The 24,683-nt window shown below is 35.7% G+C and overlaps 3 protein-coding genes across 10 annotated transcripts in view; 1 reads left to right on the forward strand and 2 right to left on the reverse strand.

Annotated features, from left to right (window-relative positions):
- LOC106872116 (PHD finger protein 14) overlaps positions 1–940 on the reverse strand; it is a 62,126-nt gene extending 61,186 nt beyond the window's left edge. For 5 of the 8 annotated variants that reach the window (XM_089351203.1, XM_089351199.1, XM_089351202.1 and 2 more), the window contains exon 1: positions 693–828. The gene's annotated coding sequence lies outside the window, so the exon portion shown is untranslated. Of the gene's footprint in view, positions 1–692 lie in introns of all 8 variants that reach the window. The other 3 variants (XM_089351205.1, XM_089351204.1, XM_089351198.1) reach the window with 2 other exon arrangements.
- A 4,055-nt stretch (positions 941–4,995) lies between these two features.
- On the reverse strand, positions 4,996–10,783 carry LOC106872127 (large ribosomal subunit protein bL32m). The gene is made up of 3 exons (XM_014918997.3): positions 10,651–10,783; positions 7,726–7,965; positions 4,996–5,257 (listed from the first exon to the last, which is right to left on the reverse strand). Exons 1-3 carry the CDS (start codon positions 10,718–10,720, stop codon positions 5,052–5,054), a joined length of 516 nt encoding a protein of 171 aa, XP_014774483.1. The 5' UTR covers positions 10,721–10,783; the 3' UTR covers positions 4,996–5,051.
- A 51-nt stretch (positions 10,784–10,834) lies between these two features.
- Positions 10,835–22,823, forward strand: LOC106872126 (proteasome subunit alpha type-2). The gene is made up of 7 exons (XM_014918995.2): positions 10,835–10,987; positions 13,499–13,575; positions 15,090–15,222; positions 15,559–15,681; positions 17,280–17,367; positions 21,059–21,132; positions 22,508–22,823. Exons 1-7 carry the CDS (start codon positions 10,950–10,952, stop codon positions 22,680–22,682), a joined length of 708 nt encoding a protein of 235 aa, XP_014774481.1. The 5' UTR covers positions 10,835–10,949; the 3' UTR covers positions 22,683–22,823.
- Positions 22,824–24,683: the final 1,860 nt, after the last annotated feature.

Genomic DNA, 24,683 nt, shown 5'->3' on the forward strand with positions numbered 1-24,683 from the left:
GACTGTGGCCATACTGGAGCACCGCCTTTAGTCGAGAAAATCGACCCCAGGACTTATTCTTTGTAAGCCTAGTACTTATTCTATCGGTCTCTTTTTGCCGAACCGCTAAGTTACGGGGGACGTAAACACACCAGCATCGGTTGTCAAGCGATGGTGGGGGGACAAACACAAACACACATATATATATACATATATACGACGGGCTTCTTTCAGTTTCCGTCTACCAAATCCACTCAGAAGGTTTTGGTCGGCCCGAGGCTATAGTAGAAGACACTTACCCAAGGTGCCACGCAGTGGGACTGAACCCGGAACCATGTTGATATTTTTTGCAGAATATTGGACATGAATGACACTGCTTGTGTGACAGTTTCATTCATTTACAACTATCACCCAATATCAAAACAAAGGGACACAAACACACACACAGAGTCATGCTCATACACACATACCTTCACGCAAACACATTCACACACACATGTAGGATAGACTTCTTTCAGGGTTCGGTTCACTAAATCCACTCACAAGGCTTTGGTCAGCCTGTAGCTTTAAGAGAAAATACTTGCCCAGGTGTCATACAGTGGGACTGAATCCAAAATGATGTGGTTCGGAAACAAACTTCTTAACTATGCCACCATAACTGTGCCTGTTATTATAAGAAATTTGAAGTTTACAAATAATAAATGGGATCTTACCTTTTCTTTATCCTCCATATGTAATAGGCACTTTTTAAAAAATATCTGTTTGTGTAGTTTCTGTGGCCATGATACTTAATGCTAAGTTCATTTAGTTCTAAATAAAGATTTGATCAGTTTGTGTAAGTGTTGAAAAATTGTACATTGCTTTTCTTAGTCGGTTCTGCTAAAATTCAAGTTTTCCTGTTTGCTGCTTTGAATTACTATAGGAAAACCACATTTATCAGCAATGCTCCTTAAATCTTATTGAGTCATATCAGTGTTAGACTTGTTGTATACTTCCGTTACACAAAACAAATATCTTTATTCTTATATATATATATCTCCAATGGAAGCCACTTATAATCATACATATTACCAAATGGTTATTGTTATCAGTCAACTGTTTTTATTGAAAGGCCTTCATCCTAAAAGGATCATAATAAGAGGCCTCCAGTGTATGTGTGTATATATATATATATATATATATATATATATATATATATATATATATATACATAAAAAGCACTTAGTCCACTCTATGGGGTAGTTAGTGTTGGGAAGGGCATCCAGCAGTAAAAATCATGCCAAAACAGACACAGTAGCCTGGCTGGCTCCTGTCAAGCCATCCAACCCATGCCAGCATGGAAGACGGACGTTAGATGAAGATGATACATACATGATTACATACAAATTACGTCTTGGTTTTGTTTAGTGGCTAAAATTAAAGCATGTTTGATGTTCTAATTTGCTTCATAAATTTTCTTCCTCCTCTAGTTTCCATTTGAAAAGTATCCATTGGTAATGCCAATTGTCCAGTTGTACGTGTGTGCAAACTATATGTTAATGGAGAGTCTATAGTGGTCTTCATTGCAGTCTATATATGACTGAAAATAAGGCTTAGGGAAGGAAATCAGTTAAATTTAATAACCTGATATAAAGATATGTTTGCTTTTGTTACTAGAACTTTGACCCGGATAAGTTTTCAATTTCCTTTTAGTTTTTAATATACTTGGTAATATTCAAATTCCTTCTCATAAAATTAGTAATCCAGAACCAGTGTTTTATTACACTTCATTTTATAAAACATAGATATATTATACAAGTTCCTTTTTGAAAAATATACTTGACTTGTGAATATTTTCTCAACCTGCAAATATCTTGAACTTTATTCTCGTAAATAAATAACTATGTTAGCATTATTATTTACATTACTTTCTTTCTCTCTATTTGTTAAAATGGACTTTGTACTTATTTCAAAAATGCATTTTATGCAGTTATCAGCTTAGTAATTTAAGTGCACACTTGACAATTGCTATCTTCTTGCATATTTTCTGTGTTAATAATATCAAGAATTAGAATAAAATGGAAAGAAATGGGAGATCACTAGACGAAATTTCCCTACAATATTTAATTGTATGAGTCTGTTAGTGAGTGTGTGTTTGTTACGTATGTTAGGCTGATGTCTGAGAAGCAAATAAAAAATAAAAATTTTGCTACACAGTGTAATTATTTACTTCTACCAAGAAAGAAAGATAGATAGATAGACAGACAACTATCTATCTATCTATCTATTTATCTATATAGCTAGCTATATATATATATATAAATATTTGTATGTATGTATTTATTTATGTGTATATATTATATGTGGAGGCGCAATAGCCCAGTGGTTAGGGCAGCGGACTCGTGGTCACAGGATCGCGGTTTTGATTCCCAGACCGGGCGTTGTGAGTGTTTATTGAGCGAAAACACCTAAAGCTCCACGAGGCTCCTGCAGGGGATGGTGGCGAACCCTGCTGTACTCTTTTACCACAACTTTCTCTCACTCTTACTTCCTGTTTCTGTTGTGCCTGTAATTCAAAGGGTCAGCCTTGTCACACTGTGTCACGCTGAATATCCCCGAGAACTACGTTAAGGGTACACATGTCTGTGGAGTGCTCAGCCACTTGCACGTTAATTTCACGAGCAGGCTGTTCCGTTGATCAGATCGACTGGAACCCTCGACGTCGTAAGCGACGGAGTGCCAACAACAACATATATCATATATATATATATATATATTTTACTCTCTTACATGTTTCAGTCATTAGACTGTGGCCATGCTAGTGTGCTGCCTTTAGTCAAAGATACTGACTCCAGGACTTATTGTTTGTAAGCCTAGTACTTATTCTATCAGTCTCTTTTGCGAAACCGCTAAGTTTCAGGGACGTAAACACACCAACATTGGTTGTCTAGTGATGGTGGGGAGGCGGGGCAGACAAACACAGACACAAAGACACACACACATAAATATATATACAGGCATACCTCGACTTAAGTCATTTCGATTATATGTCGTTTTTCAAAAATAATATATGAAAAAATAAAAATCAAGTCAAGTCATTTTACTCGACTTTACATCTGTCTGCCACAAATATTGGAATCATAAAATTACTAGAAAACCGTTAAAAGCACATAAAATCATGTTACTGTACAATAAATAAGAATAAAAGCATATAAAATCATATTAAAATATGTACTGTAAATGTTAAGATACACACCATAAAGTAAGCGAAATCATGAAATCAGCCGTGTTGTCTTATTTATCGGTCTTTTGGAGCTCATATTGTACAGTATCCCAATATCTACCATTAGGTGTCGTTGTCACTTGTGATTCCTGCGATTGTTCTGAATGCAGATTTGCTTATGTCTGTTTATTGGCTACTTTCTCATTCTCGTTCATTTGTGGCTTTATTTTTTGCCCCTATGGTTCCTAAGAAAATTCATAGTGAAAGTGCTAAGCGTCATGCTATAGTGCTGGAAGATAAACTGGCTATGATAAAATGCCATGAAAGAGATGAAAAAGTGGTAGTAATTGCATGATCTTTTGGGATGAGTCAGACAACTGTATTGATTATTGTACATCATAAAGACAAGATTTTAGCACGTGTCAGATCTGAAGCACCAGGGATGAAGAACACTGTCAATAAGAAAAGAGGCAAAATCTTTGAAGAACTGGAAAGTCTTCTTTTTCTTTGGATTGTTAGATTGAATCGTCAGCATGCTACTATTAGTCAAGAAATCATTCAAGAGAAAGTGTTGTCTTTGTTTGAGAACCTGAAGAAAAAAATATCCAAATGAGAAAGATGTAGAGTTCAAGGCAAGTCAAGGATGGTTCATGAGATTTAAGGAGCAAAGAAGTTATCACTCCTTTAAGAAGCAAGGTGAAAGTGCATGAGCTGTTGAACAAGCAGCAGAATTTCCTAATGCATTAAAGAAAATAATCGAAGAAAACAGGTTTCTTCCCGAACAGATTTTCAACGTAGATGAAACTGGATTGTATTGGAAAAAATTGCCAGACCGTTCATTCATTCTCAAGGAGAAAACTATTTCAGGCTGCAAGGTCTCAAAAGAATGTGTGACCGTTATTGTTAGAAGGTAATTTTACAGATTTTAAGTTAAAACCATTGCTTGTGTCATGCACACAACTCCTGTGCCCAGAAGAACATACCCAAGGCATCTCTCTCTATTATATGGATGGTTAATTCAAAAGCATGGGTTACTGTTGTTGTTTTTGAAGATTGGTTCTTCAATCATTTTATTCTAGCAGCAGAGAAGTACTGAAAGGAAAAGGGAATTCCTTTTAAGGTTTTACTTATCTTAGGTAATGCTCCTGGCCACCTGCAAAACATCGTAGATTTTGACCCCAATGTTACCGTCGTATACCTCCCTCCGAACACCATGTCTCTTCTGCAGCCAATGGATAAGGGAATAATTGCTATCTTCAAGCGTTACTATATGAAGTGTATGTTGCGGCAAGCAATAACTGCAACTGATCTTGATGAGTCCGTCACACTTTGTGACTTTTTTTTTCATATTCGTTTACTACATGTTGTACATCTATTACACGATTAAAAAATTTTATTTTTGCTCAAGTCAAACACTAGAATTTAAAGGTCATGGTCTGACGATGTGAATTTTCCGATTTCTCTCCTCCACCACCCCTGTTCACAAGCATGCATTTTTTTCATATTCGTTTAGAGCAAGTTGTTTTACACCTATTACACTATTTTTTCTTTTTCTTGCTCAGGTCAAACACTAGAGTTTAAAGGCCATGGTCTGACGATGTGAATTTTCCGAGTCCTCTCCCCGACCCCCCCCCCCGTTCGTGAGCACGCATTCTTTTTTTCATATTCGTTTACACCTATTACACTATTTTTTCTCTTTTGTTTTTTGCTCGGGTCAAACCCTTTAGTTTGGACCAAAACCTTTTAGTGTTTTTACTGTTTTTTGAATAAAGAACAGCATAAAAATAAGAAATAAATTCATAACAACCATTGCATTTGTTTCAATCATTTACTTTAATATAAAATACTAATAAAAACTAATCTCAAAAATTCATTTAGCTTTAATTAATAAGCTTTTCGCAAACCAGGAAGGTCTCGTTTTCTTCACTTTCACAACGTATTTATCATGAATACTTTCTTCTTTTTCATTTTCATAAAGCACCACTACTTCTTTCAGAGGAGCAGAATATTTCAGATCATCTTTGAAAGCTTTCTGCATGAGTTTAGTCTCTTGTCGTACTTTATCGTAGCAGTTACCTGTTCAAAGTGAGACAGAAAGACAATAATGACAGGTAATGAAATTGAATAATTTCTTATATTATATCTCATCTCTCAGTCACAAGTCACTCTTTCTAAGTACTGATTTCCCTATATATTTGATATAACAAGTCACTAATAATATACAACTTGCAATCACTGTGGTTAAGAAGTATGCTTTACAACCATGCGATGCAGGTGGGATCTTCCTCAGTGGTACTTTGGACAAGTTTCTTTTACCAAAGCTTTGGACTGACCAATGTTTTGTGATTTGAGTATGGAAACAGTGTGGAAATGTAATGCCTATTTTTTCACAATGTATGTTGGCCAAAAGATCAATGAAGTGGTTTGCTTTGCTATCATATGGTTTTGGGTTCCACTCCCTGCATGCCCTGTTAGATATGTGCCTTTTACTATACCCTTGGGCTGACTAATATCTCACAAGTGAAATTTGTTGAATGGAAACTGTATAGAAGCCTGTTGTGAATGTGTGTGCTTCAGCATGTTTCACATTGTCACCATATTAACAAAAATGGTAAGTGTTTACATCAGATGCTGGCAGAATCGTTAGCATGCCAGGCGAAATTCTTAACAATATTTCCTCTGACACTATGTTCTGAGTTCAAATTCCGCCAAAGTCGACTTTGCTTTTCATCCTTTCGGGGTCGATTAAATAAGTACCAGATACGCACTGGGGTCAATGTAATTGACTTAGTCCCTTTGTCTGTCCTTGTTTGTCCCCTCTTTGTTTAGCCCCTTGTGGGCAATAAAGAATTAAATAATGCCTAATAGCTTAGCAGTTTTATCATGTGTGAAGATCAGTGGAATAAAATACCTTACTTGAAAAAGAGGTAGAAGTTGGCAACAGGAGGAGCATCTGGCTACAGAATACTGCCTTATAGTAAAAGGAGCAAATGTAAAAAGGGTGATGATGACGTTTTTGAATAAAAATACCCTGTACAGTGTTTGTTCTGCCTGAGTTGCAGAGACAATCTCATGTTTTTCTATCCACTAAAAACAGTAAATTGGTGACCAAAATTACTATTATTCACCAAATGTATTAAAATCGATAAATTAGATAGCAATAAGTTCTACAGATGTCATGTATCTGCTACATATTAAGATTAAGGATTTTCAGTTAATTAATTTCATCTTTAGAGATGCGTCAGTGTCCTAGAGTATAAAAACATTATTACTCTCAATTTAGAAATTATAGCTCCAAGTGTGAATTAAATCTGGTACCACATACACCTCCAGGGATAACATAAACTGAAATGTAATGCATATCATCATCATCATGATAACATCTACTTTTCCAAGCTAGCACAGATCAGATGCCCTTCCTGTTGCAAACCCTCACCTATTTCAAAGTAAAGTAAAAAGTCTTCCATGGCCAGACATATTTTCAAAGAAGACTAGGAACTTGTGTGATGCTGACACTATCTTACAACTATCATGTGATGTCTGAGATGGGGAGACACAAACAAACACACTCACATATATATATGATGGACTTCTTTCAGTTTCTGTTAACTGAATCCACTCACAGAGCTTTGTTGACTTGGAGCAGTAGTAGAAAACACTTGCCCACGGTGCCATGCAGTGGGACTGAACCCAAAACCACATGGTTGGGAAGTGAGCCTTTTAACAACACTGCTATACCCAATATAAAATTTTACTTTGTTCATCATCGTTTACTGTCTGCTTTCCATGCTGGCATGGATTGGACAGTTTGACATGGAGCTGTCCAGGGACCAACTGTCTGTTGTGGCATGGCTTCTACAGCTGGATGCCCTTCCTAATGCCAACCACTTAGCAGAGTGTGCTGGATGCTTTTTATGTGCCACTAGCATAGGTGCTTCCCAAGTGGCATATCATTTAAAAAATAGTCTGCACTACAGTATATTCCACTTCTTAAGTCTACACCTTTTATTTAACTACATTTTTTCTTGTGTCTTCCGTCATGGGTGCCTTCTATTCACATGTTGTTGGCACTCCGTCGCTTACGACGTCGAGGGTTCCAGTTGATCTGATCAATGGAACGGCCAGCTCGTGAAATTAACGTGCAAGTGGCTGAGCACTCCACAGACACGTGTACCCTTATCGTAGTTCTCAGGGATATTCAGCGTGACACAGTGTGACAAGGCTGACCCTTTGAATTACAGGCACAACAGAAACAGGAAGAGTGAGAGAAAGTTGTGGTGAAAGAGTACAGCAGGGTTCGCCACCATCCCTTGCTGGAGCCTCGTGGAGCTTTAGGTGTTTTCGTTCAATAAACACTCACAACGCCCGGTCTGGGAATAGAAAGGGCGATATTATGACGACGAGTCGGCTGCCCTAACAACTGGGCCATTGCGCCTCCACTCACAACATGTAACACAATTATGAAATAATAAAAGTAACAACAATATTGCCAAGAAACTAATTGTGTTTAATAAGATGATATGAGATTCTTTAACAGTTCTTACCGCAAATAGTGTCATTTTCGTGATAATGTCCACACTGAAGACATGCAATAATATTTTGCTTTGGTCTTGCATGTTCAAAATGTTTCAGTTCTGACATTTTGCGTATTTTACGTTTTTCAGTTGATCGTCTGCTTTTTGGGGCACCCCACAAGAAACTTTCAAAAATGGAATCAAGAATATTTGAGGCCTTCTGGTAAACGTCATTTTCGGTATCGGTTGTAACAAATGCTAGAGCTGGTTCTGAAACATGAATTTAATATTTCCATTAATTAATTAATAAATTAATAATTTGTGTATAACTAATAAAAAAAAATATTATAAACTTCTTTCATTGTATTTATAATATGGATTAGAAATTTTCTAATATATTCTTTTCTAATTTCCTAAAAGACTTTCCTCAGAATTGGGTACATGTTTTCAACACACAGGTAGTTTATCAAAGAAATAGCTTTTTCTCCAGTTTCAAGAAGGTAGGCTGTAGGCTTGTAGTACTTCTGGAGATGGAGCACAAAGAATATTATAGACCAGATTTTAAAGAAGGAAATTAAACAAATAATAATTATCGCCACCATTTCTGTTTTATGTCTGCTGTCCAAGCTAGTATGAGCTGGATAAATCTGTCTCCCAAATTAGGTTGGTAGGCAGAGGGTTACCACATGTTTCATTTTGGCTTAGTTTTGATGGCTAGATGCCCTTTCCTAGTACCAGCCACTTTACAGAGAGTAGGAGATGCTTGTCTATGCCACTGGCATAGAGGTAACTTTAATCACGTCCTTGACTAGACTAAAGGGTCTTAACAATCACACACTTTACAATGTGTACTGGATGTGTTTTTTATGACACCATCACTAAAGAGTTATCCATGTCCTCATCACCACTAAAGGAACTTTATAACACCATGTCGCTGTCTGCTCATCAATCTCTTTACAAAGAAGCACGAGTGATGGGAGAAATGCCTAATAGTGGAATGAGTGACAGGAGTACTCTGTATTCTGAGAAAGGTATTCAAGGCAATATGACTGGGATAGTAGGGAGGTGGCAGAAATCTATGTTAGCCAGGGGATAGAGTGATGGCAGAAGCACAGGACGTGAAGGAAAAAAAGTAATCTAAATTAAAACCTTCCATCAAAATCCCATGTAAATTTAGATTTTAAACATCTGCTTAATAATGGAAAGTTATTTTGCTTCAATTCTTCATTATTTTGAAAATTAACTGAAACAAAAGCAGCATATTCTAACAGAAATTTAGTAACAAAAGGGTTAATGCTTCTGGTTTAAAGTGAACAGGCTCTAGTTTTCTAGTACCTTTGATAACAGAGTTCAGAAGGATTCTTTTTTCACTGAATAACGTTAGAAGTTAACTGTAGGTTGAAGTAAGGGAGATAATTCGTTTATCACCTGATACTTTTTTTTTTTACTTGCTCAGGTTAAAAGAAGACACAGTGCCCATAGGTTTTCAGACCTCTTGGCACAGGTAAAACTGAAGCTATTAAGGTTCTTCTTGAATGTTTGTAAGACAATACTTGCAGAAAGACATGAACAGGCAAGAATTTCAAGAGGAACGATGATCTACGACGGAAAGCCGAAATGGGAGATTAATACGGGGCCTGAGAGAGTTGGTCATAAGAGAGGAGTTGGTAGATAGAGGCGACATGAGTTCAACCATTTCCGAGAAACAGAAGCCATTATAATTGGAGAGAGAGAGAGAGAGAGAGAGAGAGAGAAAGCGAACAGTTTGCTTGTGGGTCTGTGAGTGACATTATGCCATTCAGTTAGGTGGCCTTTTTTCTGGATGCAGTCTAAGATGTCTGTGTTTGTGTCGCAGTAACACCACCCCAGCTTTGCGGGCATTACTCCACCGTGGGCCTCATTTGGGCTTTGTAGAATACCAATAATTGTTGGGTGGAGTTGGGTGATTTATCTTCTGGTTCAGAGGATATGGGCAAGTCGTTGGGTTGTGATTGTAGCTATGTTGCATAACATTTAGACTGATTTTTATACATTCTAATTTCAAATCCCGTTAAAAACAGCTTTTTCGAATAACCAGATGGGGCGATTTTCCCGGACCAATGTAACTCTTCCACGCCAGACACCTCGATCAAGCAATGAAGCATGAATGTCTGGTCTGGCCTTAATCACATTGGTCTTTTGCTAATTAAAATATCTCATCTGCGTACGCCACAACTGCATAGATGATAACAGTAGCTCGCTAACTGAACTGATTGACCCTGGCAGTTGATAGTTTGTTGTTCGTTCATCCTTGCCATTGATTCAATTAGTTCATTTTCCGAAACAGTTCACATGTTGCATCCCAATGATTTCAAGGTACCCTGGCTCGGATGGTTCCATGCTGTTTAACCTATAGTTGGGACCATGATAGGTGCCACTACTGCGGAACAATAGTAGCTAAGAGGTGATTCCACATTCTTCAAAACTCCAGAATTCCCGAAATAGGGTCCAATTACAGGATGCAGTTTAAAGGACTTAAACAAATTTGAATCCTCCAACAATCGATATAAGTACCAGTTATATACTGAGTCCATTCAGTCGACCGTATCTTATAAAGTTTGGCTGTGGCTTTGCTGTAATTTAAAAGAAAATATAACTATAAACTGAACTTGAAAAAAAAAAAAATTATCAGGAATATTAAAATGTATAAGCAGACCGTCTCTTAATATTTTATGGGTAAGACTTACAGGATCACATGTAACTGAAAAGGAACAGCAGTTTCATGAGATTATATTTACTAAAATAAAAATTGAACAACAAATATTTGTTGATTTGTGTGTGACATTGAAACGTGTGCTGAATGTTATAGTGTGTAGGACCGAGTTTCAAATGAAGTCTCAAGATTTTTCAAACAAAATTGATAAACACAAACACTTACAACTGATAAATAAATATAATTTCAAAACTAAATCTTACTTGGTGATTGATTCCAATTCAATAATCGAAAAATATCTCGTTCCAGTCGAAGAACTACATTTCTCAACATGCTGTCTGTAGTTTAACTAGTTTATGGTATATATATAAACTATAGTTACGTATAAATATTACAATATCTGAAATTAAGAATTAGCAGCAAAAATAAAAGAAATCAATAATATTTATTTTAATTAAATATTATATGTGAATTTTGTAGTCAATTTATATCTAATATTTTATTCATCATTTAATTTTATCTTCGGCTATGAAATTTACTTTAACACAATTCATTAACCAAAATGTCTGAACGATACAGTTTTTCCCTGACAACATTCAGGTAATGTATTTACATATTTATTTATATATATTACGATATTTTTCACTGTTGATCATTTCATTTTACGGAATACTCTATTGTCTCTATCTTTTGTTATGATTATTGTATTCTGCAACTCAAGGAAATATATATTAAGGAATCCCTGAAACTCGTTCAATTTCTGCTTTCTCATCCATTCGCAGCATGACCGGTCTCTTTGTCGCTTCAGAATGTTTTAAGATATTTCACTATATTATTTATATTTGTTCTTAACTATACAATCCCGAAACCGTAAGATCTGTAAGTTACTAAATCAATTTGTAAAATTATGTTCTTACCATCGTGAATATCTCTATTTTTAAATACTTGGTACTTTAACTGCTTTTGCATAATTGTATTTTCAAAATGTTTTTATCCTCGTGTTGGAAGGTTTGAGATTGTTGGGCAAAAGAAAGAAATATTGGTTAATTAAAACAAAACAATTCTGATAGCAACTGGAAACCGTACGATTAACATCTTGGTACTCTTCTTGAATAGTACCTAACATCTTTAGCTGTTAATTCTGTACAAATTGGCAAGTTCGAGACTAATCGAAAGAATGTCGTTAATTTTTGTATAAAGTATTCCACGAGAAACGTGCGTGAGTATAATGCTATATTGCTGGATTATTGTATATAAAGATTGTTTTCCCTCATTTTCATTAATTGAAAATATTCTTTTTACTTAAAAATCTCCTATTGAAAGTTCAAAGACGTAATCTTTTCATGATCACAAGTTCCGTACGAAGTCTGGGGTTTCCGTAGCGGTAAGGTATTGGAGAACAAACCTTACTCTGTTGGACAAGAAATTTCTCTAGAAAACCCTACTATCTATTCCCAACAGCTAAAGAAACTCATACCAGAAAGAGGAGATTTGGACGTATGAGTTTGCTGTCCATTACGCTATCTGCACGACCATTTAATCTCAGACAACTTCTGGAAGTAGGCTTATAGCTTCAGTTCTTTTTCATTTGGTCTTATTTGACAGTAGTCACAGCGGCTTTGGTTGAATCTCTGCTCCTTATTCTTCCAGGCATGGTTCAGTCTTTCAAACCCCACTTATTTTGATTTACTACCCTTTCCTTGAGATTGTTCAAAGTATTCACAACTCACGAAACGAATTTGTTTACTCTCATTCTTACTTACTGTTTGTGCATTTTCTTATCGTGCTTCCCTGTCATTTCTTCTTGGTTCACAAATATATCGTCACAAAATTCTTTATTTAGCTTCCATTCATGATCTTAAAAACCTTAATCATGTCCCATGTGATTTATTGTAAGCAAGGGCAAGCAAAGCTATCTCCCTGATTTGTTCCTCATATGAGAGTTTTCTTAATGCTGGGAGAAACTTTGTGACTCTTTGCTGTACATTTTCTACTATTTTGGTGTCCTTCAGTTTATATAGGCACCAGACCTGGATTGATTACCTCACTGATGCTGTATTCAATGTCTTGAATATTGCTTTATTCAGTATACTGAAGGATCTTATAAACCCTACTAACCTGTTATTTATTTTCTCTACTGAGTGCTCCCTAAACTTCAGACAGTTGCCTGCCAGAACACACCTGGCTCTTTTTCTTATGAAATTTTTTATTCACCTATTTCATACTTTTTTCTTGTTATTCTTCCTATCTCATAAATCTGCATTTTTTTTTTTACTGTTATGTTCCATCTTATATCTGACTATCTTTCTCTTCACTATGGTTTTCCTAATTTTATGCACAACACCGGTGAGACTTACTGGTTCATAGTTTCCAGAATCACACTTTTCCCCATTCTTGAAGACTAGTAATTTTAGCTTTCTTCAGTTCCTTGGATATATCTTATATGGCTTGCTAATAAAAAGATGAAAATTAATTCCTTTGACCTCAGAAGTGATTCTATTATCTCTTTGACAACTTTTCAGGTCTAGGAGATTTGTATCTCTTTAATATAATGCTAGCTTTCTTAATGTGTGTTTTATCTCCATGGTTATTAAATAACTAGAACCTTGTAGGGATTTCTGTCAGGTTCTTTTGTGGACACACTACTAAGAAATCCTGTGGGTACGTTAGCATTTTATTGTTGTTAATTATTTATGTCACACCCATGCTATTCCTATACAGCTCACTTAATCAGGATTTGTTTTCTTCTGTTTGTCTTCAAACATATTTTTAGAATATTTGAAGATTTGTCATATTTAGGCATATGTCAATTTGGGTTTGACATCTTGAATCATTTCCGATAACAACCTCTCTGCTCTTTTGATTTTGTACAGTGTTAAAGTTCTCTCTTATTCTAGCTATATCTCATTCCATTTTCTCAATTTTGTTAGTTGCACCTTCAAAAAAAGCCGGATCCTCTTCAATTTTATTGTCACTCTGTTAAGTAGTTTGCACTAAGTTGCAATTGTAAAACACTTTAAAATTGTGAATCAACTTAAAGCCCTATCAATACTTGCAGTTGAATAATGTTTCTTTTTTTTTTTTTTGCTTTATTTTATTTTCATTTTACAGCCCTTCAGGTAAACTTGTCCAAATTGAATATGCTCTGGCAGCAGTTGCAGCTGGTGCACCTTCTGTTGGGATTAAAGGTAAATACATTAATATAATTTTAATAGATGTACATATGAATTCCTGTTTTTATTGGCTCAGTCACTTTATTAGTAGCATCTAAATGTGTGACAGGTTAGTCATCTATGTACTGTGAGGTAATATACAGTACTACATTTCCATTAGTAAATTTTCATGTCAGTTAATGCTTGATATTTCTTTTTCCCATTATCTTTTATCAAATCATCATCATCATCATCATCCTTTAACATCTGTTTTTGATGTTGGCACGGGTTGAACAGTTTGACCAGAGCTGGCAAGCCAGAGAGCTGCACTAGGTTTCAGTCTGATTTGGATTGGTTTCTATAGCTGGATGCCCTTCCTAATGCCAACCACTTTACAGTGTGTGTTGGGTGCCTTTAACATGGCACCAGTATGAACACATTTATATGACATTGACACAGGACTCTTGCAGGCCAAGAGTACTTTAAAGGGTATAGTTCTAGCAGCTATTTCCATTTTCTTTCTATTATTCAAAATACTGTTTTACATCCATTTTTCCATACTAGTACAGCAATAGATTTTGTTGCAACAATTTTTTTTTAACAACCGGATACCTTTCCTGTTGCTAACCACTCAGCTGTATAGTCAATATGGGATCTATTAACAGTTAAGCAGTTATATGCCATCTCTACATTACAATACTTTACCCGTAATTGTCAGCTCTGTTGATAGTCATATTGGTTGCCTTACTAGGTGGACTGAGGCAAGCAGTATGATGAGCTTTACCCAGAAACATAACACAATAGGTATAGTAAAATTTTAAATAATGGTCAGGTGCTCAGTAGTTAAGCACCTTTACCTCACATCCCATCTACTTGTACTGTTGTACCTTCTTAGTAATCTTGTCTTCATCTCTTACTAAATTTACTAACCCTGTCTTAAAACGACCTTCAGTATTGTCTTAGGAACTCAGGGTTCTGCCTGGATTGACTCTTTTTCTTTTTTTTTTTATCCTTTGCAACTGATAAAATAAGTATCACTAACATACTATAAATACTACATGTACAACATTGATTTTCTGGCTCCTTTGATTTCAAAGCCTTTCCAGATTATTGATTTTGCTGAACCCAAGGGTGTTCATTTTGGTCTACACATCCTAAATTAAACAAATATTAAATTTAAATGATTAAATCAAGTACAGGTTTCTGTAGATTACTATATATGATACTAGGTTATTAATACTGTACTGTGCAAGATACCAGTAAACTAGTCTGGCAGCCATGGGAATTTGAAGTTCTTGCTTGTAAATTAGTGCAGATTATAAGAGGTTCTGGACCATCATAGTTTACGAAATGGTTTTTTTTTTTTTTTTTTTTTAATATACTTGTACTTGAATTCAAGAAAGGTTGCAGTTCTTAATCCCTCTTGTGTTGTGGTTGGTAGAAATAAAGGTAAAAATAAATTTTTAATGTAATACATCTAATTAGGAAAATCATTAATGATAGCATCATTATATTTCAGAGATTTAAAAAAAATTCTTTTACATTTTCAGCATCCAATGGTGTAGTTTTGGCCACTGAGAAAAAACAAAAATCTATCTTGTATGAAGAACATAGCATTCATAAGGTTGAATGCTTGACTAAGAATATTGGAATGGTATACAGTGGAATGGGTCCTGACTATAGGTAAATATTCACAGCATCAGCTCCTCTTAAGTTCATTAATCTTAAAGAATTCACTTTTCAGCTAGATTTCCATACTGCTAATAAAAAGATACAATTTACTTATCTTCAGCAATTTTTTCTGTACTGCAGATAACATAACCAACTGTGAGACTTCCACAACTAACGATTAGCATTTTTCAAATTTAATAAATTATTTTAAAAAATTCATGTGCATAGCTGCTTGTCAAAGACAAGGGCAAGCTTATACCAGACTATATCAGATAAACAAAAATATAGACATCACTGCTATTTAAGTTCTGTATTTCTGTTAAAGAATTATTCTTTCCTTTTCTGCAGAGTATTGGTGCGCCGTGCTCGCAAACTTGCTCAACAGTACTATCTTGTGTACCAAGAACAGATTCCTACAGCTCAGCTAGTCCAAAGAGTTGCTAATGTTATGCAAGAATTCACACAGTCTGGGTAAGTAAATTTAGCTATTGTGGTAAACTTATAAAACACTATAAATTACGTCAAAAAAATTTTTCCTTTTTTTTCACATATGTTTAAATATGCTTGTATTAGTGAGGTTGATCTGTTGGATTAATTATTTTTTTCATAGCTTGATGCAGTTGGTGAATCCTATACTTCAGCTGACGAGGCTTTATATGCAATAATGTACTGAGTTGTCTCCCGTGCTTCCGCAGCTCGAAGCAATGTTAGCTAATTCTTAACGTTTTTACTTTGAGCAATTAACCTTATAATATTGTAAGCATTTGTAATAATCGTTTCTGCTAAAGGCACAAGACTTGAAATTTGTGATGAGGGGACTTGGCTGGTACTTATTTCATCGACCCTGAAAGGACGAAAGGTGGAATTTGTAGCATTTATAATAATAAAATTTGCTGCTTTTAAATAATTTTTGCAAACTTAAGTAAACAGAATTATGTACCTTACTCAGAGAACAAAACAACAGTCAACATAGTTAAATATGAACTTCTAAACATGTTAGTAGTCAGATACTTCAGCCTTATAACTGTTGTGTTCCTTGATAAAAATAGAATAATATTATTGATAATTGTTTATTTGTAGTAAAGATTGTTTGCCAACATAACATGGCAGTCCTAGTTTAGGACGAATGTTGCTGTAATTTAACCCCAGGAGACATCGTCTCCAGCTGGCTATACGACACGATCAGTGTCCTTATATTTTCGAACAAGGGAATCTAGCACCCCCACTTGTATATTTATTTTCAATTTAAGAGCTATAACATTTAGTTTGTTCCCTGTACACTTGGGACTACCTGTCAACACACAAAGGTCAATAAATAAAGGTGTTAGTGGTGTAATATGTCAATTTAGTTAACTACATCCCCCACATCAAACATTTGTCAAATTACTGTTGATGGAAAGTTCTCTGTGATACAGCAGGCAATGCAATAGTTTCATAATCCAAATTCTTGCCTGGTTACATGTAAAAAATACCCAGGCCACTCACTCTGTAAGGTGGTTGGTGTTAGGAAGGGCCTTCAGCTGTAAAAACTATGCCAAAACAGACAGTGAAGCCTGCTGCAGTCTCCTGCTTAGCCAGCTCCTGTCAAGCCGTCCAACCCATGCCAGCATGGAAAACGGATGTTAAATAATAATGATGATGATGTGTAAATATGTGTTATTTCACATTTTAAAGTTCAAATTTTTCATATTTCTCTGGCATCAATAACAAAAATCACTATCTTGTTCTGACGTTGCTTTATAATCTTTTTTCTCTCCTGAAAAAAGGTGTCACTAGGCATAGTAGATTATTATTATTGCTGCTCTTTTGAAGATGCAATAAATATACAAAATAAGGTACTAGATTTGCTATTGTTGATTGAGTAAATAACGTACAGGGTTTTAGGCACTTTTTAAAGAAACTCTGTTAACTAAGTTAGCTCCAGCCAATAATTGCTTGCATTGTTTCATAGCATTTTTAACAATACAAAACAAATAACATTGGCTTGTCATCATTATCATTTTGTGTCTGCTTTTCCATGCTTGTATAATAATGATTATTTGCTTATCTTAAACTGTCTTTTATTGTAGAGGTGTTCGTCCATTTGGTGTTTCTCTTCTGGTAGCTGGCTGGGATGAAGATGAGCAGAAGCCATATTTATATCAATGTGATCCATCAGTAAGTTTTTAACATGTTCTATTACTGGTTTTAGTTACTGCACTGTAGCTGTGCTAAGATGCTGCCTTCAAGGATATGGTTGATTGTATTAATCCTGGACTGGCTCTTGTGCGGGTGGCACATAAAATACACCATTTTGAGTGTGGCCGTTGCCAGTACCGCCTGACTGGCTTTCGTGCCGGTGGCATGTAAAAGCACCCTCTACACTCTCTGAGTGGTTGGCGTTAGGAAGGGCATCCAGCTGTAGAAACTCTGCCAAATCAGATTGGAGCCTGGTGTAGCCATCTGGTTTCACCAGTCCTCAGTCAAATCGTCCAACCCATGCTAGCATGGAAAGCGGACGTTAAACGACGATGATGAAAGGATAAAGTAAACCTGGGCAAGATTTGAACTCAAAATCTAAAATAACATAACCAAATACAAGGTACTTTACCCAACTTATCTACTGATTATGTCACCCACTCATCATAAGGCTTACAGAGTGACCTGAGGCTTACAGCACTTGGGTCACTCCAAGCAGTCACCCATCAAAGTACTAATCAAGTGTTCAACTGAGAATCTGTATTTTCAGTATGATATTATTGTCTTCTTCATCTTTGTCATTGTTTTACACCTAATTTTTCTATGCTGGCACAAATTGGATGGGTAGAGCCATGTTTGTTTGGTTAAGAAGTTCACTTCCCAATCATGTAATTTTAGGTTTAGTCCCACTGCATGGTATCTTGGGCAAGCGCCTTCTCCTGTGACCTCAAGCCAACAAAATCCTTGTGAATGGATCTGATTGGCAGAAGCTACAAGAAGAATCTGTTGTGTATATCTATGTAAATGTGGCTCTGTGTGTCTTTGTCACCATTATACAAGTAGTATCACTGATTTCTTGTCTTCAGTGGAAACATGTCTGGCGATAAGGGAGATATTAGCTTGCTTGAAAGCAGGTGAAGATTGGCAGCAAGAAGGGCATCAAACCCTAGAATTAAGCATAGAAAAGAGGACATTAAAATGATGATGATGAGATTGAATGGGTTTGTTCTAGCAGAAGGCCTCATCTCTTGTTATAGTCCTTCATTATCGGTGATGATATTACTTGCATGATAAGGCACTGAGCTGGCAGAACTGTTAAGATGCTGGGCAAAATGCTTAGTGGCATTTTGTCTGTCTTTACGTTCTGAGATCAGCTGTCTGTTATCCTCTTGAGGTCAATGAAGTAAGTACTGTCAAGCGCTTGGGTTGATGTAACTGACTTCCCCTTCCCCTCTGAAATTGCTGACCTTGTGCTAAAATTTGTAACTGATATTACTTGCATAATAATTAGCAACTAATAGTTAGTAACTGAGGAGTGGCTGTGTGGTAAGTAGCTTGCTTACCAACCACATGGTTCCAGGTTCAGTCCCACTGCGTGGCACCTTGGGCAAGTGTCTTCTACTATAGCCTCGGGCCGACCAAAGCCTTGTGAGTGGATTTGGTAGACGGAAACTGAAAGAAGCCCGTCGTATATATATATGTATATGTGTGTATATTTGTGTGTCTGTGTTTGTCCCCCTAGCATTGCTTGACAACCGATGCTGGTTTATGTCCCCGTCACTTAGCGGTTCGGCAAAAGAAACCGATAGAATAAGTACTAGGCTTACAAAGAGTAAGTCCCGGGGTCGATTTGCTCGACTAAAGGCGATGATCCAGCATGGCCGCAGTCAAATGACTGAAACAAATAAAAGAGTAAAAAAAAAGAGAGAGATATAATCATATTCATTTATGATGACCTGCATTAGGGAAGGAGTTATTTTCTGTCACAGTAAACACATTCTCATAGTTCATTCATTTGTATTATGAAGGTAATTATTGCTCAGTAATTATGTCTATAGCATAAACTAAACATTTACCCTTCTGTTACCATATTTCTGTTGAAATACAACACTGCCTTTGTTTCAGTTAATTTTGAAAATAGTGAAGTTTATTTAGTAAAATAACTTTCTTGTTAACATGGAATTTTGATGAGAGGGTTTAATTTAGATCACATTAAAATAGGGAATTTATATAATAGAATTAAGGGTGGTCCCAGTCAGGTTGGTCTCAAAAGGGTTAAGGACAATAAACATTCTCAGGTTTTCATATTTTATCGTACTGCAATTTTATTTATTTATTTACTTATAATTATTAGCATGTATATTTTTATACTAACATGAGCAATGGTTTTAGTTAAAGCAATTATTGTACAGATATATACCATATTTATTGCTAACTACAGATGCAAGTTTAGTGGGGTGGTCAAGTTCATTTCACAACTATGTGGTTTCAGGATCTGTTCCATCATCCCTTAGTGTGGTTCCTTGGGCAGTTATCTTCTACTGTGAAACTATAGACCAAAGCTATAGTATTTTGAATTTTTACCATACGTTATAAAATTGGCTGTCTCTGACCCCAGAATAAAACATCTACTGAAAGTGATAAGTGAGAGTAGATAGTATGTGAAAGAAAGGAGCAGGAGACAATTCCAAAAGAAGGAGTTAATGAATTGTCTTCCCTTCATTATTTTAAACTCAATGACATATAAACCAAGGGTGAGGGAAAGACCTCGCATTTTAATGTATTTGCTTATCCTCTTTGTGTTATATTGTATATTCCATTTTCATGCTCTAAAATGTGATGTATGAAAGAGTATACATATCAGTATTGTTGGGCTGTATGCTATTAACAACCTCATAATTATGAGGTTGTATCAAAAAGTTCCCAGACTAGTTGTGTTTAAGAAAAAATAACTTATTTACCTTAAGTTTTAACACCATCTCCTTCGAAATAGTCACCTTGCACAGCAATACACCAATCCCAGCGTTCCTGCCACTTTCGGAATCTGACCTGGAAGTCATTTTCTGTAAGCAAGTTGAGGAGCTTCTGCAATTCACTTTTGATCTCAACAATGGTGTTAAAACGATAACCTTTGAGCTGCATTTTCATCTTCGGAGAAGAGACGGAAGTCTGCAGGTGCTAAATCTGGCAAATAGAGCAGGTGTGGAAGTGATACCATGCTGGTTTTTGTGAGAAACTCATGAGTGAGGAGAGCTCAGTGATAGAGTGCACTGTCATCATGAAGAATCTAATCCTTTGTGCTCCACAGATCCAGTTACTTTCTCCGAATGTCTTTCCTCAAATGCTTCAAAGCGTCTTAGAAGAACTCTCAGTTGATAGTCTGGTCCTGGTGGGCAAATTCTCAATGCATAATATTGCGAATGTAGCAAAAAACGATGATCATGCTCTTGATTGAGCTGCAACTCTGTCATGCCTTATGAAACGCATAGACCACTTGAAACATTGCGGACAACCCATTGCCTCATCGCCATAGGCTTGCCAAAGCATGCTCAATGTCTCTAGCAGATTTCTCAAGTTTAATGCAAAATTTCACGTTGATTCTTTGTTCCCGTCTCTGACAAACTCACAAGCTACAACATACATGTGATCACAAAAATACAAATTTCACAACTTGCATAGTAAACACAGTGATTTCACTTGATACATTGCCTTATAAAGGTTCACTGCTAGCTCTCATTGCACACACAGCCATGTGCTGCCATCTATTGGTGTGCTACAGAACCAGCTTGGGAACTTTCTGATACCAACTTGTATAATATCTCTTGTGTCAAATGTGTTTAAAATTATTGCATGAACTACAGGACTGATAATTTTGTTTTTTTCCTTACAGGGTGCATATTTTGCATGGAAGGCTACAGCAATGGGTAAAAATTATGTGAATGGGAAGACTTTTCTTGAAAAAAGGTCAGCATTTTATAATTTTCGTTTCAGATTTGTATTCATTGGTTTTTTTAATCAGTGTTTCTCAAACTAAGTTGTACTAGGGATAGTGGAGACAAACAAGGTGGTCAGTAGTGGTGAGTGATAAATGCAGCTGTACAGGGTTTTTTTTCCAGTCTTTGTCTCCTGTTTAAATACTCTGTGTGTGTGTGTGCATATCATAGGGTAATATTAGTGGCTAAAATTTTGTTTTGACATTCCATATTATATTGATGACTTAGGTACAGGTAGTCTTTTAATGCTGACCAACTTGTCAGCAGCAATTTTTGAAACTCTGCCAAATCAGATTGGAGCCTAGTGTAGCCATCTGGTCCACCAGTCCTCAGTCAAATCGTCCAACCCATGCTAGCATGGAAAGCAGACGTTAAACGATGATGATGATGATGATGATGAATTGTAGCAAAGGGAGCATTAAAAAAGTGTTAGTAAAAAAAGAAGCAACAGTGAAACAGAGTTTGAGAAGCACTGTTTTAAATAAAGAGATATTTTTTGTTAGACTTTCAAAACTGCTATTTCGGTTTAAAGAGAATTTGAGTCTTGTGCAAACTACACTGAACAATAATTATTATATGTGTGATGTAGCTGTGTGGTTGAGAAGCAAGCTTTTTAATCACATAGCCATGCCTCCACTTACAACTCTCTCTTTTTTCTTTATAACACACACACACATACACTGATTGACTTTAGAGGAGGTATCAGACATTGAAATATCTAGTTTCACATATCTGATATATATTATTAAAGTGATATATTGATGGCTCTTATTGGGCAATCTTTATAACTTACCACACACCTAGAAATAATGATTCTAAGAAAACACCAATAAGAAAGTTAAAGAAGTGATTTTAAATTCTCAATCGCAGAATAATGCTAATAATATAGCCTGAACAGGATAAACTACCCCTATTTTGCAGAAAAAAGTGTAGGTGGCTAGCTGTGTTTCTGCAAAATAGGGGTAGTTTATCCTGTTCAGGCTATATTATTAGCATTATTCTGCGATTGAGAATTTAAACTCACTTCTCTAACTTTCTAAGACATCTCAACGCTTCTAAAAGCAAACTTCGTTTGTTTATTTACGTTTGTCGTAATTTGAATTTAACCAATAAGAAGTTTAGTGTGTTGGCTGTTATGATTATTATCATTATAATCATGTTTGACACAATTAATATCTCAAGGAGCTAGGGTTAAAGCAAAAATATTAACTTTTCTTTCTGCAAAGCTGTAATGTTTTTTTGGTAACCATTTCAGAAATCTTCTAACAAGCTTTTGAGAAGTGTTGTCTGTTATCATATCTGGACTGTTTAAATTTTGATTAAATTGATGTTTATTCTGCTTGTAGGTATAATGAAAATTTGGAACTTGAAGATGCTGTGCACACAGCTATTTTAACATTGAAGGAAAGCTTTGAGGGGCAGATGACAGAAAGCAACATAGAAATTGGAATCTGTAATGCTCAAGGTTTCCGGCGCCTTGAACCATCTGAAGTCAAAGACTATCTTGCTTCAGTATCCTAATTTGTTACTCTTCTTCGCTGTTCTTCATCCTACTTTATTCTGTATCTAATGATCAAAACATCTCAGTGGGCCAACTGTCAATAGTGAAACTTAATATCAGCTTTTATGGTGTTTATTGAAATAAACTCTACACTTATCACATCTTGTGTATTTTCATTATTTTTAAACCAAATTCTTAGCAGTTCTATTTGAATGTAAAGTTTTTTTTATTTTACATGTATGTATGTATGTATATAGATATGTATAATAGCAAATCTACCCATCTACAATGGGAGCATAAAATGAGGGAGGAAAGTCATAACAGCAGTATGTATTGAGAAATGTGTAAATGGACTTGACAGATTACTGGGTGATGTCTTAGAGAAATTACATTATTGTTGATACTACAGCATTCTATTGTAGCTACATGACGTGTTTGCGACTAAGTGATGTGATGACAACTCCCGAACTAAAATAGGCTCTCACTAGGGCTCGAAACCGGTTTTATAAAACCGGTTAAAACCGGTTTTATATTATGATCAGTAAAACCGAAACGGATTTGCCAAAACCGATTTTAATGCTTGTTGTTTCTTTTTTTTTTTTTTTCGCAAAACATTTCTTCATTTTTTTCTTTTGAAGAAATATCGTTGAAACTGAACTAACTGAACTGTTGTCGGTCGCCTTTAGTTGAAAGTGCTGTCTGTTTCATTGAAACATATCGCAACATATCAACATATTCTTACCTTCTCTCCCCTTGAACCTTAGATCAGCACCTTGTCATTTCCTTCACTAACCCCTGGCTGACTCTTTGAATTTGGAGGTAACTGACTTTATTCAGAGCAAGTCAAGGGGATGCTGTTAGTCATCAGTCAGATGATCTTTCCCATTGAGCATATGTAATAACCAGTTCAAGATTCATTTCAAGGAAGAAGCACTAACTAATTATTTTCTTAATTATTTTCATTAGCCCTAGCATGATAAAAAGAAAATCAACTGTTTGGAATTTTTTCGATAGGAAAAACAAAGATGAAGCTTAATGCAACAAGTGTGATAAGATCATGAAGTCTTCTGGAGGATCTACTACGTCTCTGATCTTGCACTTGAATAAAATTCATCAAATCGACATAAATCAAGATGCAAACCAGCCTCCTGTGAAGATGACAAGAACAATGGAACACTTTTTAACAAAGAAATCAATGGAAGAAGTAGTTTCAAAATTAGCTGATATGGATGGATTCTCTTTCAATTCAATCGCCAAAAGCGATTTTATACAGAGAAATCTTCATAGTCAGAGAGGCAAATATGATAAATTACAACTAACATCTGCAAACGGAGCCAGGAATATGGTAATGAATTATTACATAACCAAGAAAGAAGAACTTATTCGTTATTTCGAAAAAGAAGTAGCGCTGGGGATTCACTACTCATTGACATTGGATGAATACACATCAATTCAAAATAAACGATATATGAACATAAATGTTCATGAGAAAGACAATCATTGGTCGTCGGGTCTTATTGAGATCCACGGCTCCCTTAATAGCAGGAGAACAGAGCAATTTGTGAGAGGACGTCTTAGTGAATTTGGATTGGATTTGGATATACACATTGTTGGCTGTACGACGGATGGTGCTTCTATGATGGTGAAATTCGGAAAAGAAATAAGACCTGATCACCAACAATGTCTCACACATTGCATACATCTGTCTGTGATCGACATTCTCTATCAAAAAAATATTGAAAATATTGCCTCAACCGATGAGACTGATAAAAAAAGGGAAGAGATCGCTATAACAGACGATAGTGATGATGAAGCTGACATAAGCCAACAGGACATACTTTTTCAAACAGATTTGGCTCACGAAAATGCTTGTTTTCCCCAGCTAAAACTTGAATTTAACAAAGTTTTAAATAAGGTAAGAAAAATTTCAAAACTTTTCCGTAAATCTCCTACAAAAAATGAAATTTTGCAAGATTTTGTACGAGCGAACTTTGATAACAGAGGATATAAACTTATACTGG

Source organism: Octopus bimaculoides, chromosome 4 (assembly GCF_046866305.1).
Source record: "Octopus bimaculoides isolate indiv1 chromosome 4, ASM4686630v1, whole genome shotgun sequence".
Taxonomy (NCBI): Eukaryota; Metazoa; Mollusca; class Cephalopoda; order Octopoda; family Octopodidae; genus Octopus; species Octopus bimaculoides.

Bases quoted from the DNA above. Each gene is read 5' to 3' on its own strand.
- LOC106872127 (XM_014918997.3), bottom strand. From the start codon at position 10,720: ATGTTGAGAAATGTAGTTCTTCGACTGGAACGAGATATTTTTCGATTA. The intron at 7,966-10,650 runs GTAAGATTTAGT...TTCATGTTTCAG, and splicing joins GAATTGGAATCAATCACCAA to AACCAGCTCTAGCATTTGTT. The intron at 5,258-7,725 runs GTAAGAACTGTT...CACTTTGAACAG, and splicing joins CGAAAATGACACTATTTGCG to GTAACTGCTACGATAAAGTA.
- LOC106872126 (XM_014918995.2), top strand. From the start codon at position 10,950: ATGTCTGAACGATACAGTTTTTCCCTGACAACATTCAG. The intron at 13,576-15,089 runs GTAAATACATTA...TTACATTTTCAG, and splicing joins ACCTTCTGTTGGGATTAAAG to CATCCAATGGTGTAGTTTTG. The intron at 15,223-15,558 runs GTAAATATTCAC...CCTTTTCTGCAG, and splicing joins GGAATGGGTCCTGACTATAG to AGTATTGGTGCGCCGTGCTC.